This window comes from Primulina tabacum, chromosome 17, assembly GCF_025594145.1.
Source record: "Primulina tabacum isolate GXHZ01 chromosome 17, ASM2559414v2, whole genome shotgun sequence".
Taxonomy (NCBI): Eukaryota; Viridiplantae; Streptophyta; class Magnoliopsida; order Lamiales; family Gesneriaceae; genus Primulina; species Primulina tabacum.
The window spans coordinates 29,370,177-29,390,989 of record NC_134566.1 but is presented as its reverse complement, the minus strand read 5'-3'; the positions used below and the strand labels follow the sequence as shown (position 1 = coordinate 29,390,989).

The 20,813-nt window shown below is 32.4% G+C and overlaps 1 protein-coding gene across 1 annotated transcript; it reads left to right on the top strand.

Annotated features, from left to right (window-relative positions):
• The first annotated feature begins 5,018 nt into the window (after nt 1-5,018).
• LOC142531018 (ethylene-responsive transcription factor ERF011-like) lies at nt 5,019-5,720 on the top strand. The gene has a single exon (XM_075637000.1). The coding sequence runs from the start codon at nt 5,229-5,231 to the stop codon at nt 5,703-5,705; it is 477 nt and encodes a 158-aa protein (XP_075493115.1). The 5' UTR covers nt 5,019-5,228; the 3' UTR covers nt 5,706-5,720.
• The last annotated feature ends 15,093 nt before the right edge of the window (nt 5,721-20,813 follow it).

Here is a 20,813-nt window from a genome sequence, read left to right as displayed (position 1 = left end):
TTTGTAAATTTTGTGAAGAAAATTAAAATATTGAATATGAAAATGATAAATTTCGAAACACATTCAATCGAACAATGAAACTTCATTGCACTAATAAAGTTGACAGTAACAATATAATTAAAATTTAACAAAAGCAAATGTTTGAAACCAAGATAAAAAATGTCTCATGAAAACTTAATTCTTAAATAATACTTAGAATAATATAACTCATAGTATTATAAAAAACATATTTCAGTCTTTCTCTTTCTTGATGACAGATTCAAACTTTTTATCTGGTGCAGTTGATGAGAACTCATCAATAAGGGTTCTCTTCAACGTAGAATCATTTAATACATCTTTTGATGGAACTTCATTGCGGGTAGACTTTATAGGTGTAGAGACTTCATCTCCAGACGAAAGAACCTAAAAAGAATAATTTAATTTGGTTTTGTACCAAATTCATATAGAATAAATATTTATTTCCTGATAATTACCTCAACTTCTCCTGTGTCAGTGTTGTTGAATTTTGAGAACAAATCAGATTCCTGTAGTAAACAATAAATTTAAACCAACCATAAATTAAAATTTAAATAAGGACATCAATATTATAGACAATATAATACCTGACTATCAAGAAAATCTCTAGAGTAATTTTCAACAACAGTAGGGTTAGAAATCAATTTAATGACAGTGTATGTCCCATTATATCCGCGAATCTGATTGGATCTAACTTGGACTTTGAATAAAATACTTTGATCTACTAAATTTTCCAAGTCTTTAGGAATTTCTACCGATTCCGTCCCTTGCAATATTATATGGATGATTAATATTTTATATAAAAAATTTTAAGTATATAATGAAAAACCAAGAAAGAAAACCCGAGTTTCCATTTCAGTCTTCAATTCTAGTGCAGTTTTTCCAATAAGTTGAATAGACTCTCTATCCCAAAGTAAGAAAATTGCATTTCCAGTACGGTCTACAACTCTAACTTGAATCTTAAACCTAGAAAACAATTTTTTGTTATTATAAAGTAAATATATCAAAAAAATAAAATAAAAAAGCAAAGTCTCTTGTACATAAAACATACCTAATATTTCCTGTAGTATCAAATTTGTCATACCTTTCACAGTAAAATTTATCGCCCACCACAATCATCTTCTTGGGACATTTTTTACATGACAAATACCACCAACTTCCATGAGATTCAACCGATACAATTCTTGCGTAAATCCAAAAACTCCCCACCTGAAAATAGACAGAACAATTTAAGCAAGTATCAATTGTATAAACTGAAATTTCGAAACAAATTTTAGTGAAACTCTTATTAATAAAAAAATATGAAAAAATATACATCATTATTTTCTGAAACTTGTTATATGGTTGTGGGGACCCGGACGCTAATCAATTCCTAATCGTCATCAGGATCAATTTACTAATCAGGTAATTAGGGTCATAAAATTTTTTCTTTTTAATGCGGAATGTAGTGAAATCAATCTAATATACAACTCAGTATAAAATAAAATACAAGTCATGTACCGTCTACAAATCAGTAAAAACTAAGGTTCAACATCTAAATATCAAGTGTCAAAACCATATATACATCAAAGTCCGAAGTCTCCACTCTATCACGATCTCTCCTCATCTCCTGGACCCTGGTCCTGTCCCACCTGTTGTCATGTACACATACAAATAAGACAACAGCCGGATAATTTCGGTGAGAATATAATCCCAGTATAAATCAACGAACATGCAATCATATAATCAATATAAAGCATGAAGCAGATATCAGATATATATCAAAGTGTGAAACACAATTAATATCAAACTATCAATCATACTCGTGACTCCACGACTCAAACTAGACTCAATCCTAGTCTAGGAATCCCGGTTTCCAGACGTTGGTATTCCTATATCGACCAACAGTAATAGAAGAAACTCCGATTCTATCCACGTCGATATAACCAAACATCCGGTGTCTTGACCTATCCGTCACAGACTGTGGCACTATCGCCAATACACTATCTTGTGACATCGTGCAATGTGCCCGTGGCGATCCCGCCACTATCAGGCACTTCTGTCACAAGATCACTCGTCTAATACTCATCTATTACATGCTTCCTATAAATCAATAGAACAATATATAATAATCAAATCAATGCATATAATAACAATAAGTATGTGATTTAGGGAAACTCAAGTATATCCTACTCGAGTCGATCTCCCGGTACCACATTGACTTATACCTTTCGTTCGTAGTCTCAGTCTGAAGCAATATCAGTTCTGAACTCAAGACTGTCTCTGTAAATCTGAAATGACATATCGAGAATACTAATATCAATATTCCATTCTCAATTCAACACTGAATCTGATTAATCTGAATTAATTCAATTCAACGGCATAACGGTACAATCTCAATATTCCCGTCGATACAATACCACCAGATACCAATTACAAATCATAACCCATATCCGGTACAATCTGTAATCAATCAATAATCCAAATCTGTCCGATTTCAAATCAATATAATCAGAAATTCATAACAATTCCATAATCAATCCATTTTCTGATCTGGCTTCAATTATACCATGTCTAGTATATCCAGAACACCATATATGAAATATATTCAATTCCATCAACATCATAATTTCAAATGATAACAGAACTCGGTAAAACTTACGTCCAGTTGAAGCCTGTATCGCGAGGATCTCAGTACCGTGTTCGGATTCAAATTCTGGTAACCGAATTAACCAAAATCACAATTCTCGCACAAAACCAAGTTTTGAGAATTTCCTGAAGCTTTCTCTCGCTTTTTCCTTGCAAATGTCGAGGAAATGATGTTTATATATATATATCAATTGCATGGCTAAAGGACAAGTGTCCACTCCAATCAAATATTGCACTTTAGCCCCTGAATTCTTCGCTATTTGCAATTCAGTCCTCAAAACCCTTTTTAATTCCATTTCAATCCTAATTAATAACAAAATTTGTGGAATTTAATTCATCATTCCAAAATTCGTAAATTAAATAATCTCGGATTAAAATGATATAATCTCGGGCCTTACAATGGTCCTGAAAATGTCTTTCGCATTCGAAAGTTCTTCCATGACATTAGGGGCAGATTTCACTGAAATGGTGCAAATTGAATTTGTTGGGGTCTTGCAATCAGAATTCATCCTAAATTGGAAATTTTATAAAAATTCAATAACGACAAAAGATAAATTTAATTATAAACAAAAAGAAATAAATTTAAAATATATGTTTCGAAATTCAAGAAATTCATCTAAGTTTCCATTTATTATCATTTTGGTGACAAAAAAGGTACTTTGAACTCGGTTTTCACCTCTAAATCATCTTGTACGACACATTTGAAGAATCACAACAACTGGTTCATGACCCACAGTGCCCAAATATGCCATGATTTCATCAACAAAGTTTCCCCACAAAGTACATGGTAATTTGTTGTTTCTAACAAACAATAAATATATGATTTGAAATGCCAAAAATTTGTTCGCACATAAAATATGAAAATAAGATAAATGGTGGTTACTCTAAATCTTCAATGACCAAATCGAGAAGTTTTGTAGCACGTCCACTAATTTTTTTATTTTGAGGTGAGTCTTTTGCTATTATTTTTCCAATGACATCTAGAAATAAATAAAAAAAACTTATAAGTAAACAAAAAATTAATAAAAAACTTGATAGATCACTAAGTAAATAAATAAAAAAAAGCTTACCAAAAATTTCATTCTCATCAATGACATCTGCATTCTTCAAATCTCTAAAGCTTTTGAATTCAAACATACTTGACGAAAAAGAATCATTGAAAATCTCGCAGACATTAGTTTTATTCATAAACATGAGTTTGTATTCATGTGTTGTTGTCTTGTATTTTAGATGATTGCCTACAACAATTACGTTTTTAATTGCAAAAAGATGACTTTCTTTGAGAATTGGTTCTATTTTCTGCATGAGGCCTTCTTTTATTGTTGCATATATGCGCGAACCCTAAAAAAATAGAGAGAATCTATATATTATATTTATGTGTTTAAAGGATTTCAATATCGAATATAAGAAAAATTGTTACCTCCTGATCATGAAAGATGCATTCGAAAGCAGGTCCACTGCTTCCATACGAAGGAAGATTGTAACAACGAATAAGCCGTAGTTTAAATGCTCACTGCCAGGTTGAAGGTTCCACTTGACGAACATAAGTGAATAAAGGGGCCAATAGGGTATGAAAGACTTATTGGCTACAAAACGATTTTGAGCACGATCCTGGAATTTGCAGAGTATTTGTGATCTGGCTGTTGCGTGTGATGAAACGATTACATATGTATTTATAGATTAAAAAAACATCGATTTTAAATGAAACGATTTCAAACGGAGCAAAAATTTTGGGACATGTGTCAAAATTCAGAATTCGGATGTAAATTTAGATTTGTATTTAGTTTTTAATTCCAACTTGTATTAGGCTTATAATTCCCACAAGGAAATTGAATTTTGTATTTGAAAATTGAAATATAATTTAATTTTTTTTGTTATTCCGAGAAGATATTCAATTTTCAAGGATTATACATACACATACATTAATATGTAGTTTTAATAATAAATTAAATAACTTTAATCATTTATTATAATAACATGTTTCGATTATTTAATTCTATAAGAATGTTTATTTAAACGAGAAATTACTAAAAATAGCAGATAATTCTGCTTTTATATATATATATAGATTGATTTAAAAATTAGTCAGACGATTTGAGTGAATTTTTATTAATGGTTTAATCCAAAATATTCAAATATTTCAATTCAAATATACGTTAAGTTTTTTTTAAAAACAAGATCATCCAAATTATTGTGTAATAAATTAGTTTATATTTATAATATAAGAATATAAATGTATTACTATGTTATGCACATATAAAGTTTTTTAAAACAATTGGAGATGTGGTAGTAAATATAATTAAATATTAACTATATAACATAAATGTATTATATACATAAATATGTATACATGTGGGCGTGTATCGGTGTGTATATATATGTATGTATATATCGACTTTACCCATGAAATTTGGTTTCCACGAGGAAGAAATAATAGAACACTAAAAGAAAAGCCGCGATCTGTAAAGCCTCGCACATGCCTCTCACTTCTTTCTGTACTTTTTTGAGGCAATTTCTATTACTTGTAGAGGCGCTGCTAACGAATTTGGTGCTATCATTCGAGAGATTTTAGTTTCCAAAGAGCGATGGAAGCCGACGCCGGAGGCTGTGCAGTCAAAGCTGTGACCCGGAGGCGGAGCGAGAAGCGATACAAGGGCGTAAGGAGGCGGAAGTGGGGCAAGTGGGTGGCGGAGATTCGTGAGCCCGACAAGCGATCAAGAATCTGGCTCGGTTCTTACAACACCGCCGAGGCGGCAGCGCGGGCTTACGACACCGCCGTGTACTACCTCCGGGGCCCGACGGCGAAATTCAATTTCCCGGATGAGATCATCTGCTGCGCGCTTAAAGACCTCTCTGCCGACTCCATACGGAAGAAGGCGGCGGAGGTGGGAGCCAGATTCGACGCACTCCGGACCAACACATTGGCCGATAGCGCCGCCAATGAGGAGGAGCGTGCAGATCAATCAGCGATTGATCTGAACAAAAGGCCGAAGCTGGAAGACCCCACCATTGACGATGGCGGACGGCATTTCGAAGTGAAACCACATTTTTTTTTTGTCTGAAGGGTTCAAAAAATATATATATAATATAATATAATTTCATTTGTAAAATCTCAAATTTTCATCTACTGATATTTTATAATTAATTAATTAATTAATTAATTAATTAATTATCCTCTCCATCTAATAATATAAAATTTTGTCCTTTGGTACACAATGTCACATGCGCATCATAGTTTGCAGCCGCTTGCTGTTAAATTTATCTTGTTTTTTGGATAAGAGCAAAGCTGAGTTGGATATGTTTTGTATCCACATAAATCCCATATTTGATCAATAGGATTTTTTTAAAAATTTATCGTCATAAATATAATATTTATTTAATAAAAATCAATTCAAAACATTGAAAATTTCGTACTTTTGTGTGAGATTTGAATATCAAATATTTTATATACGATAGAGTATAAATTAAGAACTATTTTATTAATATCCACATTGTTTCACATGTTTGAGTTTGTCAAAAATCATAAATTATTATCAAATCTGAAATAGTTGGTACTCAAATATTATATATTAATAATATATTTTCAATATTTTGTCTCGATTTTCATTCAAAAATAGTACCAATATTTGGAAACTTAAAAATCATATACTAATGTCAGGTATGAAATTATTGGTAATCAAATATCATATATTAGTATCATATTTTTAATTTGTTGTATCGATTTTCATTCGAAAAAATACATTTGAGTTCAGGAAGTTCAAACACAATTAATGATTGAATGGAGGCGGTAAGTGTAGAGTTAGGGACTGGGTCAGCAATGCTCGAGTTGGTGTCTCCTGTGGCCAAGTTACATCTACTAATAATAAAGTATTACTTCTTTGTAATAATTTAATTCAGACACGTGTGAAATATTTGTATCCTACTTTCAACACCCACAAAATCTTACGACAATATGATCTGCTAGTTCACCCTATGTTCCCGAGGTTTTAATTAACCCTTATGTTTTGTCGCATAACATGTAACATATGAATTATGTTCATATTTACAATAATAAATAACATTTTATCGCGAATAATTCAAATAAAAAATAAATGGGACGAAATTTTCACAAGACCAAAGAAATGGACAGTTGTGAGCCCCGTGGCGGCAGAAGTGGCGGAAGAGAATAGAAAGGAGGTCCCAATTCATGTCAAATCACTTACCCTATGTTTACACTATTCGAGCTCACACGTGAAATTCTTCAACTCATTACACCAAATAATTACTAATAACGATAATCAATAAAAATTAAAAAACAAATTGCAATATTTTGACAAGTTTGATTAATAATTTAATTTGCGGATTTGCATGTGATGGAATATATCTACTTTCACATAGGATAATATTATTTTAATTTACCATGTCGATTATATTAATAAAAGATTAATAATTTGATAGAAAACATTTTCTTTGATACAAGATATGCAATATAAAGACAACTGAATCAGTTGTGATTTATTCTATTGAGATTTTAAATAAATATAAATATAACATTACTTTAATTGTATGTATATTATAAATTTCAAAATATAACAAATTAAATTTAAAAGTTACCTAACTGCTTTTTTAGGCAAAAACTTGTGTGAGACGATCTCACGGGTTGTATTTTGTTAGACGGGTATCTTATTTGGATCATCATGAAAAAGTATTATGTTTTATGTTAAGAATATTATTTTTTATTATAAATATCGGGCTACTCGAATAATATCCGAACCCATTACGACGTACCGACTATTTCCGACTTGTTCATTTGTTTTTTTAAAGTAAAAAGAAAAAAAGAAGAAGAAAGATTTCAGATTTGGTTTTGGCAGCTTGATTTTTTATCAGATAAATCGGTATCCAACTCACGCCTGCCTGAAAGTGACGCATTGATATTTTTAGCTAAGTTTGAAGTTAAAAGATAAGATCATAATATCGAGATTAATAATATAATATAACATGATAAAAAATAGTTAAAATTATATTTGGTTTGATCGTGAAATAATAGTTTATTTGATTAATTAAATTTGATATAAGATGATAATTTTTTTAATAATTAATAAAAATATTCAAATTATTAAGGATAGCATTATAATTTAAATTGATTAATTTGATTGATGTAAGATAAATAATTATTAGAAAAATAAATAATATGAGCAAGTAAACATGTGATTGTATAAGATAAATTATCGATATATTAATAATATACAACTTCAAACGATAATTTTTTGTATCATTTGTAAAATTTTAAAAACACTCTCAATTTTAGATGCACTATAACTCTATAAATTAATAGCATTAAAACATTTAAATTATATAATTTAAAAGTGATATTATTTTATTTATTAAAATATATTAATTAACCAAAAATTTATTAATTATTTATGAACGAATTAAAATTGAATTGATCCACTAAAATGTTATAATATTATAAATAGAGGTTAGACAAAAGAAAGAAATTACATTACGTGTATTTTTTGGTAAGTAAAGAATATAAGATATTTTTTTTGATACTATGGATGTCAAAGCAATCAAATATTTGTGTGATGGACAAAATCGTGATCAAGATCTGATAAATATTTTACCTGTAATATCATACTTACAATATCTAAATATCTTTTTGATATTATCTTTACGAGTAGGTCTCGAGACGGTCTTACGAATCTTTATCTGTAAGACGAGTCAAATCCTATCGATATTCACAATAAAAAATAATACTCTTAGCATACAAAACAATATTTTTCATAGATGATCCAAATAAGAGATTCGTCTAATAAAATACGATCCGTGAGACCGTCTCACACAAATTTTTACCGATCTTTACATCATATTTTGACTAGTATTTTATTTTATACGATATTATCATCAAGAATTTACTTTAATTTATTTTATTTTACTTTGAAAAAGTCGATCACATCGCCGCCTTATGATGCATATTAACTGTGATTCACGCCGCCAACCATCACCGATCGTATTTTTTATTCAGTACATATCCACTTTTTTTTTAATTAATTATTATATGTACATTATGATCAACGGACAGTATGTATCATAAAATATATTTCTTATAAACTTTTCAAATCGAATCATGGTCATCACACGAATATGATGCAACTCACGTAATTTTTTTGTTTTAAATTATGTTTATTGCATGAAGTATTATCTCATGTAAATTTTTCTTTATTGTTTATTGATAAATATTTATGTGATTTTTAATGTGCAACGTTTTATGGATTTCATCATATTTGTTTATCATGTCGAATATCTCAAAGCTTAAATTTTTTGCTATTGATCTCCGACAATAATTATCTATTCAAGATACTAGATCATTAGAAATATCATCAAATATAAAAATAATGAATCATTGTTAGCTCGTGCGAAATCTATGATATTTTTTCGTCACCACTTTTATGATGGTTTGAAAAATGAATATTTGGTGATAAAGGATCTGGTCAATCTTTGGAAAAACTTGAAATAAATTGATAGCCATCAAAAGATGATAATTCTCCCAAAAGCTCGCGACGACTTGATGCACTCGTGCTTACAATATTTTAAGTTTGTAAGTGAGTATAATTATGTTTTATTTAACATCAGTTCACAATTTAAATTATATGGAGAAAAATAACTAATGTTGATTTGTTGGAAAAAAAACATACTCTATTTTTCATGCATCTAATGTGCTCATGCAGTAACAATATAAAAAAAGAGGTCTCAAAAAATATTATGAATGATTTCATTGTTTGCTTGTGGCCGAGAAATATAATGTATTATTGATGAAAAATAATGAAATATGTCACATTGGTATCAGACCATTTACTGAAGTAAACATTGCAGCATAATGAGAAATGAAAATGTAACGTCTTCCACTACTTTTTAATTTTAAAACCTTACTAATTTTTTTATGAGTAGGTCTCTTGTGAGAAGGTCTCACGAATCTTTATCTGTGAGACGGGTCAACCCTACCGATATTCACAATAAAAGGTAATACTCTTAGCATAAAAGTTAATATTTTTTATGGATGACTCAAATAAGAGATCCGTCTCACAAAATATGACCGGTGAGACCGTCTCACACAAGTCCATGATCGCATGGACTCTTCCCTATCCACAAATAACGGGTCCCAGCCCTGCTAGGACCCTCACAGACCTTGAACCGTGACTATCACTGAGCCCCATAACAACCCTGGCCAAGCCCCCGGCACACAACCCTCCTAGCCGAACCAACTTTGCAATCGGGTGACTAGGAAAACCCTAGGCATGTCCTTCCTTATCCAACTCGATTCCAGCCTTCGTTTCAACCCTCAACGACTCTTTTTCCGTCCCTTAAATACTTCCTATTGACAGCGTGTCCTTAGGTATTATAGCGTTAAAGAAAAAAGCGTAAAAACATCAGAAATTTGAAAATAATCGTTATATCGTTAAACCATAGAACGTAAATATTTTTCATGTAAAATTAACCAAAACATGCATAATATTGTTTGAATGATGTGTCAAAGGATTTAAAAACGTACCTTTGCGTTTTAGAGCGCTCGAATATGCGATCGTCGGCGTGGGGTGCGAGAAAGAACGAACGTGATGACAAAGACTCCTTGTTTCTTCCCTAGGAATTTTCGAAATTCAGTGTGTGTTTTGTGTGTTGTGTTCGGCTGATATGAGCACCAAAAAGCCTAGGTTTCTATTTTATAGATTTTAATTTGCATGATAATGGGCTTGGGTTTTGGGCTTTCAAGTTTAGGAGCAAGTGAGCCAACTTATACTTGGTAAATTAGGCCCAATAACACATATTTAATTGAAAAATAAAATTTTATGAAAATTAGTTTTCAAAACAATACTTTTGGTATTTTAAAAGTTTCTCGTTTGCCAAAAACTAGCTTCCCGGATAAAATAGTGTTCGTCTCGTAAAATAATTTGAACTCTATCATTTTTAGAAAAAAATTAATCATTTTTTTATCATATTAAGAAGTCTTGAAAACATTTATTGAAAAATATTCATATTGTCTTGTCGTTCCCGGTCTCCTTTCCCCAGCCTATTTTCAAATATTCGGACAAAATCTGCAATTCTCATGATATCATGTAATTTAATAATTAGTAATGCAATCATGCCTTTAATCATATATTGCATCATGTAAGCATTTAAAAGCAATTAAGCAAAGCGAGTAAGTAATTTAAATCGTTTGCATGGATGTGGTTTACGTTGGACTGATTTTTCGAGCTTTACAGAAAACAAAATAAAACCAATATGGTCGTGGATGCGGTCGAGGACACTTTCATCATTATGGCCGTAGGCATGGAAAGACTTGTTATTATCATGATGGTTATAATAATGGTAATCAAAAGAATACAAGTTCCCAAAAGTGAGGTAGTGACAGAGAGAAGAAAGTAGAAAGTGATCAAAATAGTAAATAAAATAATTCAAAAAATGAGTGTTATAAATGCAGAATAAAAAAGCATTAGTATCATACTTGTTGACACCAAACATCTTGTTGATCTTTACCAAACATCATTTTTAGAAAAGAAAAATTGTGCAGAGACTAATTTTATTTATCAACGAGATGCATCTACGAGATGGTCACATGTATGTTTTTTATCTAATCACAACTTGGTGTTTGCAATATTTTTGGCTCAAATTATTAAATTAAAATCACAATTTCCAAAGTATCATATTAAACTGATTTGTCTTGATCATGATAATGAATTTACATCTCAAATTTTTAATTATTATTGTATGTCAATTGAGATAAATGTTGAACATTATGTTGTTCATGTTAATACACAAAATGATTTAGCCGAATCATTGATTAAAAATATTCAATTAATAGCTAGACCATTAATTATGAGAACAAAACTCCTCATATCTGTTTTGGGACATGCTAATTTACATGCAACAACACTTGGACGTGTTAGACCAACTTGTTACCAAAAATTTTCTCCTTTACGATTAGCTTTTGGCAAAGAGCCTAATATTTCCCATATAAAAAATTTCGGATGTGCAGTGTATGTCCCAATTTGTCTACCACAACGTAGTAAAATGGGCACTCAAAGAAGATTGAGAATATATGTTGGATTTGATTATCCTTCGATTATCAAATATTCAAAATCAGCTGCAGAGTTATTTTTACAGCACGATTTGTCAATTGACATTTTGATAAAACTAAATTTCCAACATCAGAATGAGAAATTTTAAAATCTTCAAGGTAATTGACTCGGAATGCATCACTGCATTAATTTGATTATCGAACAAATTAATGTGAACTTGAAGTTCAAAGAATAGTTAATTTTCAAAATATTGCAAATAAATTACCTATGCATTTGATAATGTGAAAAGAGTAACTAAGTCATATAAACCATATGCTAAAACTCGGGCACATATTGATGTTCTCATAGAACTGTCAAGTTTTGAGTCAACTACTCGACTCAAGCACGGCAAACTAATTGGGTCCAGGGACAAAAATGCACGAAAAAATGAGCAAACAATTATACAACTGCTCGTATCAAGATATCTGATTCATTGATTGATAACTCTGAAAAAATTTATGATCAAACTTCTGGAGAGGTTCAAGTACCTCACAATGAAGTTCAAGTACCTCACAAGATATTTCAATATATTATGTCAAAATAGAGAAAATTTTAAATAAAACATAAATTATTGTCGACAATAAGTTATCCTATAATGTGACATTTGATGTTTTTAATGAAATGATTATCTAGATCCTAAATCTGTTGATGAATGTTGTAATAGATATGATTGAACAAGTTGAAAAAGTGCAATGAAAGAAGAGTTAAACATACCGGCAATACATGAAGTTTTGGGACCTGTGGTCCAGACACCAAAAGAATAATTTCGTTGTTTACAAATGGGTCTTTGTAAAAAAATAAAATGAGAAAAATTAAGGGATAGATATAAAGCTTGATTGGTATAGCATAAGATTTTTCTCAAAAATCCGATATTGATTATGAACATACATACTCTCCCATAATGAATGCAATTACGTTTCGATATCTTATTTGTATGGATGTACAAGAAAGACTTGAAATGCTTTTTATGGATATTGTTACTGCATATTTGTACACAAAACTTTATAATGATATTTACATGAAAATTTCTGGATGATTTAAGATACCGAAAGCATTTGATTCAAATGGTAAAAATGTTTACTCCATTAAACTGCAAAGATTCTTATATACATTAAAACAATCTGAGTGCATACGGTATAAGCGACTATTTGTTGCAAGATGGCTAAAAGTGATCCAATATGTCCACGTGTTTTTATTCAAAGAAATGAATCAAAATTTTGCATTATTGATGTATATGTTTGATGGTTTAAATATTATTTGAAATTTTGAAGAACTCAAAAAGGCGATTGATGTCTTGAAAATGGAATTTGAGACAAAAGATTCAAGCATTTTTTTTTTGTTTTGGCTTAAAATGAACATATTGCAGATAGAATTTTTATTCATCAATCAACTTATACAAAAAATATATTGAAATGATTTTATGTGGATAATCACGTCCATTAAGTTCGTTCATGGTTGTTCTTGATAGAGCAATCGAAACGTGATATTTGTTCTGTTGTGCGATTTAAGATATTAGACTTTCAATATCATAATTTGTCACAAAAAATTGATTATGGGGTTTAAAATCTATGGTAGGTTATAGTTGGCAAAAACTTGTGTGAGACGGTATCACGAGTCGTATTTTGTGAGACGGATCTTTTATTTGGGTCATCCATGAAAAAATATTACTTTTTATGCTATGAGTATTACTTTTTATTGTGAATATCGGTAGGGTTGATTGACCCGTCTCACATATTATGATCCGTGAGATGGTCTCACATGAGACCACTCGTTATAATTTAGTCATGGAGATCGAAATCGAAATGGTGGTTAACTATAAATTAATTAGAATTAATTAAAGGGGAGAAAAAATGTGTGGCTTTTGTCATGTAAATTTTTTTGTGGATGTAGAGGAGTCGTCACCATCTTGTATGACTTTCGAAACAAGCAATTTTTTATGAGCAAAAGCAAATGTGAAAGAGCTGGCTATTGTAGCGAGAGGACTTGACCTAACTTTTCTAAAGTTTCAAGGACTCCACTTATATTCAAATGTATTTCCGAAGAAATTGAGAATGAGAAAATTCTTATTCATACATATTTCCTACATATTACAAGTATATATAGAGATATCTTTAGTAATCTCCATCACACGTTAAAAATCTTAAGAATCTACCTATACTAAAAATAGTTCTAATTACCTCCACTAATTTAGCATAACATATATACACAAGATATTATACACAAGATTTCTATACACAGAATATTCTTATATGCTCCAATACTCCCCCTCAAGCTGGATCCAAGCTTGCTCAACAGCCTATGGAACTGAGTAGACGTCAACACTTTGGTGAACACATCAGCTAGTTGGTCATTAGAACGTACATATTGAGTGTCAATTAATTTGGATTGAACTTGTTGACGAATGTAGTGACAGTCCACTTCAATGTGTTTGGTTCTTTCATGGAACACAGGATTAGCAGCAATGTGCATAGCGGTCTGATTATCACAAAAAAGTTTCATAGGAATGGAGCTAGGACAAAAAGACTGTTAAGCCATACAAGCTCACATGCTGCGGAAGCCATCGCACGATACTCAGCCTCAGCGCTAGATCGAGCGACCACAAGTTGTTTTTTACTTTTCCAAGACACCAAATTACCACCAACAAACATACAATAACCAGTAGTAGAGCGACGATCAAGTGCATTACCAGCCCAATCAGAATCGGTATATCCCATAATATTAGTGTGACCATTACGGGTCATGACTATCCCACGACCAATCGTGCCTTTCAGATACCGCATGATTCGTTTTACCATGCCTAGATGTTGAATGGTTGGGGCATGCATATGTTGACTAACAAGACTAACTGCAAACGTAATATCCGGTCTCGTGATAGTCAAGTAGATGAGCTTTCCAACAAGTTTCTGATAATAGCTTGGTGAGTCGAGGGCTTTTTCTGGAGATGCAAGCCTCAATTTGCTATCGAGAGGAGTAGCAACGGGTTTGGTGTGTAACATTTCAGCATCTTGAAGTAAGTCTAAAATGTATTTACGTTGGTTAAGGAATAGCCCTTTGCTGGAAGCCGCCATTTCAATTCCTATAAAGTACTTCAATGAACCAAGATCCTTGATTGGAAATATGTGCTGAAGTTTCGTTTTTAATTGAGCAATGGACTCATTATTATTCCCGGTAATAATGAGATCATCTACGTATATTAATACTATAAGTGTGTCAACTGAACCAAGCAAGACATAAAGGGACGAATCAGCTGAGCTCCTTTTAAAACCAAGAGCTTCAAGAGCGGTGCTCAGCTTGGCGTGTCATGCACGGGGACTTTGTTTCAAACCATAGATTGATTTATGGAGTTGACATACCAAGTTTGGATTTTCACTTTGAGGATGCCCGGGAGGAAGTTTCATAAATACTTCTTCCTCGAGATCACCATGCAAGAATGCATTTTTTACGTCCATCTGAAACACGGGCCACCCTTTATTGATAGCAACTGATAAAAGAACTCGTACCGTGGTCATCTTGGCAACGGGGGCAAAAGTTTCTTTGTAATCGACACCAAATTTTTGGGTGAATCCTTGAGCAACAATGCGTGCTTTATGCCTATCAACAGAACCATCGGAGTTGAACTTTATTTTAAAAACCCAACGACTACTAACTGCATGTTTTCCAGGGGGAAGAGGCACTATAGTCCAGGTTTTGTTCTCAGCAAGAGCAGTTAATTCTTCAAGCATAGCTTTCTGCCAAACGGCCTGGGATTTGGCTTCATAAAATTCTTGGGCTCCAGACCATTTGATATAGCTGTAAGGAAAGCTGTATGCGAAGATGATAGTCGTTGGTATGACATACAATTAGTGACAGGGTACCTCACTGTGTGAGCAACATAATCTGCCAGTTTTGTTGGAGGGTGCCGCATCCGCGGAGGATTACGTCGGGAAGATATTTGGCCACCTTGTGTATGGGAAAGACCTTGCTCGGGTGATTCTATAATAACTTCCTTGGAAGGAGCACTAGAGATATCCAAGTGATCATCACAGTTTTCTAAAGTACCTTGACTAGGATGTAGATCTTGAGTAGATTGATGACCATAATCAATGCTGGGCAAAGGAAATAGCTCGGGCAGCTTCTCCCCCTGACTAAGGGCCACAAAGTATGGAATTTGTTCAGCAAAACGGACATCTCTAGTCACATATAGTTTCTTGGAGAGAACGTCATAGCATTTGTATCCCTTTTGTGTTTGAGAATAACCAAGGAATATACACTTAATAGCTCGCGGATCAAGCTTGTCACGATGAGTAGTTGAGACATGTACAAAACAAGTGCATCCAAAAACTTTGAGATGAGACAAATTTTGTGCTTTGTCCTGCAATACTTCAAGAAGACATTTAAAATCCAGCACTCGACTGGGTAAGCGATTCACAAGATAGGTTGCAGTAAGAATTCCATGAGACCAAAACTGTTTTGGGACATTCATTTGAAGCATTATGGCTCGAGTTTTCTCAAGCAAGTCACGATTTTTACGTTCGGCAATCCCATTTTGTTGAGGTGTATTGACACAACTAGTCTGATGCAATATTCCATTAGAAATTAAATATTTTGTCATGTTATGAGACATATATTTTGTGCCATTGTCAGATCGAAGAACTTTAATATGAGCTGAAAATTGAGTCGTAACCAACATGTGAAAATCCTTAAAGAACTCAAAAACTTCACCTTTTGATTTCAATAAGTACACCCAAGTAACCCTAGAAAAATCATCAATAAAGGTTACAAAATATTTAAATCCATCTAGAGAGGAGGAAAAAGGCCCCCAAACATCTGAATGTACAATCTCAAATGGTTGAGTAGTACGAGACAATGATGAGTTAAAAGGAAGCCTAGAGGACTTAGAAAAATGACAGATATCACAGTCAAGTGTTTCTTTGGATAGGACTCGATTTATCTTGCTAAGAACATTATTTGAAGGATGTGCGAGACGACGATGCCATAGATATTGCTCAGTAATGGGAGAGGAAACAGCTTGGAATCCCTTGGTAACCTGAGAGTTAGGAGAGAAGTAGTACAGACCATGCAAATGAAATCCTTCACCAATCATCTTCTTGGTGACGAGGTCCTGAAAGATGACCTTGTAAGGAGTAAATATAACTTCACAATTGAGCGAAGATGTCAGTTTATGAACAGACAACAACTGAAAGGGAAACGATGGAACAAATAAAACATCAGACTCTATAGTATCTGAAACAAGTTTAATTTTGCCCTTACCCTTTACAGGAGCACTTTTCCCATTTGCTACAGATACCAGAGAAGGTGTAGAAAAAGAACGAAAGTCATAAACATGGGTTAACTTATTTGACATGTGATCTGTGGCACCAGAATCAATGACCCATACATCATGCAAACTATTAATTTCGAGTGCAGTCAGAAAAGCAATATGAATACCTTGGTTGGTTTCAGAATTTGCATCAGCCACAAAACCAGGAAAATGACTAAGAAGTGCGGCTGGCTGATCTTTTTCTTGATTAATAGCTCCTCCTTGGATAGTTCCCTGACCATTCCTATCTTGTAAATAATTTGCGAAATCATTAAGTAAAGCAGCATGATTAGAAGAAAAAGATTCAATGGAGTGTGTAGCCACATGCGCCTTATGATCAGGAATTCGTTTCTGATATCCTCCGCCCTTCTGATCTTTGGAGAATTTGGGCTTCAACTCTGGGTGAAGTGTCCAGCAACGATTAATCGAGTGCCCAGTAATATGGCAATGCTGACATTTGAGGTCGGGGCATTTTCCCTTGTAAGACTTTTCTTCAGAGGATGAGCGAGTAATATACGCACGAACATCCGGAGGAGAGGGATTAATAGAGCGTGGCATGACTTTCCGGCGTACTTCCTCATGCTGAATGGTCGCGCAAATATTTTTGGAGGAAGGTAAATCGGTATTCATTAGAATATGACTCCTTAGATCCTCAAACTCAGGATTAAGACTCGCCAATAGCTGAAAAATACGGTCCTCCTCTGTTCTCTTCCGCAAAATAGCTGCGTCAACTGTAGGAGGTCTATAAATCTCTAACTCGTTCCACAAACTCTTCAGACTCCCTAGCAAACTTACGAATGGCTTCCCATCTTGATGAAGATTTGCAATCTCCCTGTGAATTTGGAAAATCCTGGCAGAATTGTTTTGGTTGCCATACATGTCACGGACAGCATTCCAAAGGTCCAAAGAAGATTCTGAATAGCTGAAGATTTCTACAAGATCACGCTCCATCGAGTTAAGAATCCATGACATAACCTGTTGGTCCTTTGACAGCCAAGCCTCATACTCCGGCGAACTAGATTCAGGGGATTTCAGAGAGCCATTAATGAATCCCAACCTTGATCTACTACCATTGCTCTCGATCATGGAAGGTAATTGAATTCATTCAACAATACTGAACTCAATTTTTGAGAGATATTGACGTCACTATCAACAATATCTTTCGACCCTCCAGTGACAACAATAGCATCCGCCATAACAATAATTAAGAGAAATATGAGCAGCGTGTAAGGATCACTGCTCTTATACCATGAAGAAATTGAGAATGAGAAAATTCTTATTCATACATATTTCCTACATATTACAAGTATATATAAAGATATCTTTAGTAATCTCCATCACACGTTAAAAATCTTAAGAATCTACCTATACTAAAAATAGTTCTAATTACCTCCACTAATTTAGCATAACATATATACACAAGATTTCTATACACAGAATATTCTTATATGCTCCAATAATTTCCTATTCTGCTATCGCTCATCAAACCACGCGAAAATAATTGCAATCCATGAAGCTATTCGAGAATGAGCCTGGTTGAGGTCGCACATATTCCTATAAATATTTTTCACTAATTATTTGTAGAAGACAAGTGATATTAAAATTCAAAAAATTCGCCATAATGATAATCTGGCCTATCTATTCACACAAAATCATTGCCCACGTCAAGTTTTGAGAGATTGATATACAAGATCGGAATGTGTGAGTTAGAGAGGTCAAGTGATATTTGTAACATGGGAAGTAAATCCAAATTACACTTCTTTTTCTCGTCCATGATTTTTCTCACATGGTTTTTCATGACTAGATTTTTAATAAGACAATTAAGAAGCATTTTCTTAAATAAGTTTTTTTCTCGTTAGGTTTTTCTTGGTAATGTTTTAACGAGAGAAGTCTATCGAAGGACATCAACGGACGAGTGTTGTAATATTATAAATGTCAATTAATCAAATATTTGGGTGATCGGGAAATTGGATTTTTACGTTGTCCTGTCAGAGATCCATAATTTTCCTCATCAGGAAAGTGACTGAACCCGGCTTAATGGCTTGTTACGGTTCATGAGAATCGGCCCACCCTGATAGCCCGTTTTACCATACCTATCAAAGTATTGGGCTGAAAATTTGGACTAAGGTAATACAGAGATATTACGGATATCAAAACTGAGCCTGGCTTGTCTTCTCGACAGCTCGTGGGCCTTAATAGACTTACTTTGTATGCTTTATTCTTTACAGTTTTTTTTTAATAAAAAAATATATCATTTATCTAAATAAATAAAATTAATTTACGTCTATCATCGTATCAAACACTAGGATATGATAATATACTGAAACTAAATAAGTGTATTTTGGAAAACACAAAAACTCATGTGATACAGTCTAACAGATCAATTTTGTGAGACAAATATTCTATTTGAATCACTAACGAAAAATATTACTTTTTAGACCAAAAATATTACTTTTCATCGTAAATATAGACATTGAGATCCATCCACGAATAAAAATTTGTGAGATCGTGTTACAATATACATATTGTTTGGAAAAATATCAATATTAGTTTAGAAAACTATATAGTTTATATGCTAATAATGATAAGAAACATTTTTTGAATTTTTTTCGCAGAGAATATATAATTTTTTTTTATACCATTATCGTTTTTTCAAAAATCTCCAGTCTGTGGCCCCCGGCACTCTTGGATTGGACATTTCTGTAAATTTATCCATTTTTTGTCATTATTCCCATTTCCTTTTCCATCCATCTTAGGACGACACACCCATAAGAGCATCCGTATTCGTTGGGTGTTTTAACATCCACCAACTCATCAAAAAGTATGGGATCCACTGCCACATAATCATTATAACAACATATCTCTTTTAACCATATTCCTTTTAACATTCAAACTCATTATCTATGGGTCTCACTGTCACATACTCATTATAACAATATATCTCTTTTACCCACATTCTTTTAAACATTCAAATTCATTAATTAAATATTTAAAATAAAAAATAAAATATAAACAATGGTTTACAAATAAAAATTAAAAAAAAATACAAATTTATTTTTTTATAAAAAAACATGAAAGTCAAAATTTAAAAACAAAATTTGAATGAATTTTTTTTTAAAAAAAACCGAAATTCAAAATTTGAAAACAAAATTAAAATAATTCAAAATACGTGTGTAAGCAAATCAGCGACGGTTTTTTAAAATCCGTCGCTATTAGCGACGGTTTGTTAAAACCGTCGCTAATTATCCAATTTATTTAAAAAAAACTGACACAGGGGCGTTCATATGCGTTCTTACATATGAACGCCCCACCCCCTCTCTCATGTGACTGGGCGTTATAACGCCAACTCACATTGAAGAGTGGGTGTTAAAGGGGTGTTATTGATTAAAATATTATTAAAAAAATGAAAAAATAGTTGCACTCTTTGATATCATTTGATTTTTTAAATAAAATATTTTTTTGGAAGGATTTAATTTTCAGAACAAAATAAAAAGAATAAATAATATATATATATATATATATATATAATATATATATATATAATCAAAAGAGCTATTTGGCTTTTTTGTTTTATGTGAATTAATGAGATTAATTCTGATAAATTTTTATGCTGACATGGCAACAAAGATTAATAATGTATATCTCCACATTAGTGTATTAATATTAATTGGTGTTAATAATTACCCATTAATGCACCAATGTTGGTGCTCTAATTTTCCACTTTTATTTCTTGAATGCCCTCCACTACTCTTCCTCCAAATGGCTAGAATGACCGGTAC

Coding starts and splice junctions, on each gene's coding strand:
- LOC142531018 (XM_075637000.1), top strand. CDS start 5,229: ATGGAAGCCGACGCCGGAGGCTGTGCAGTCAAAGCTGTGACCCGGAGG.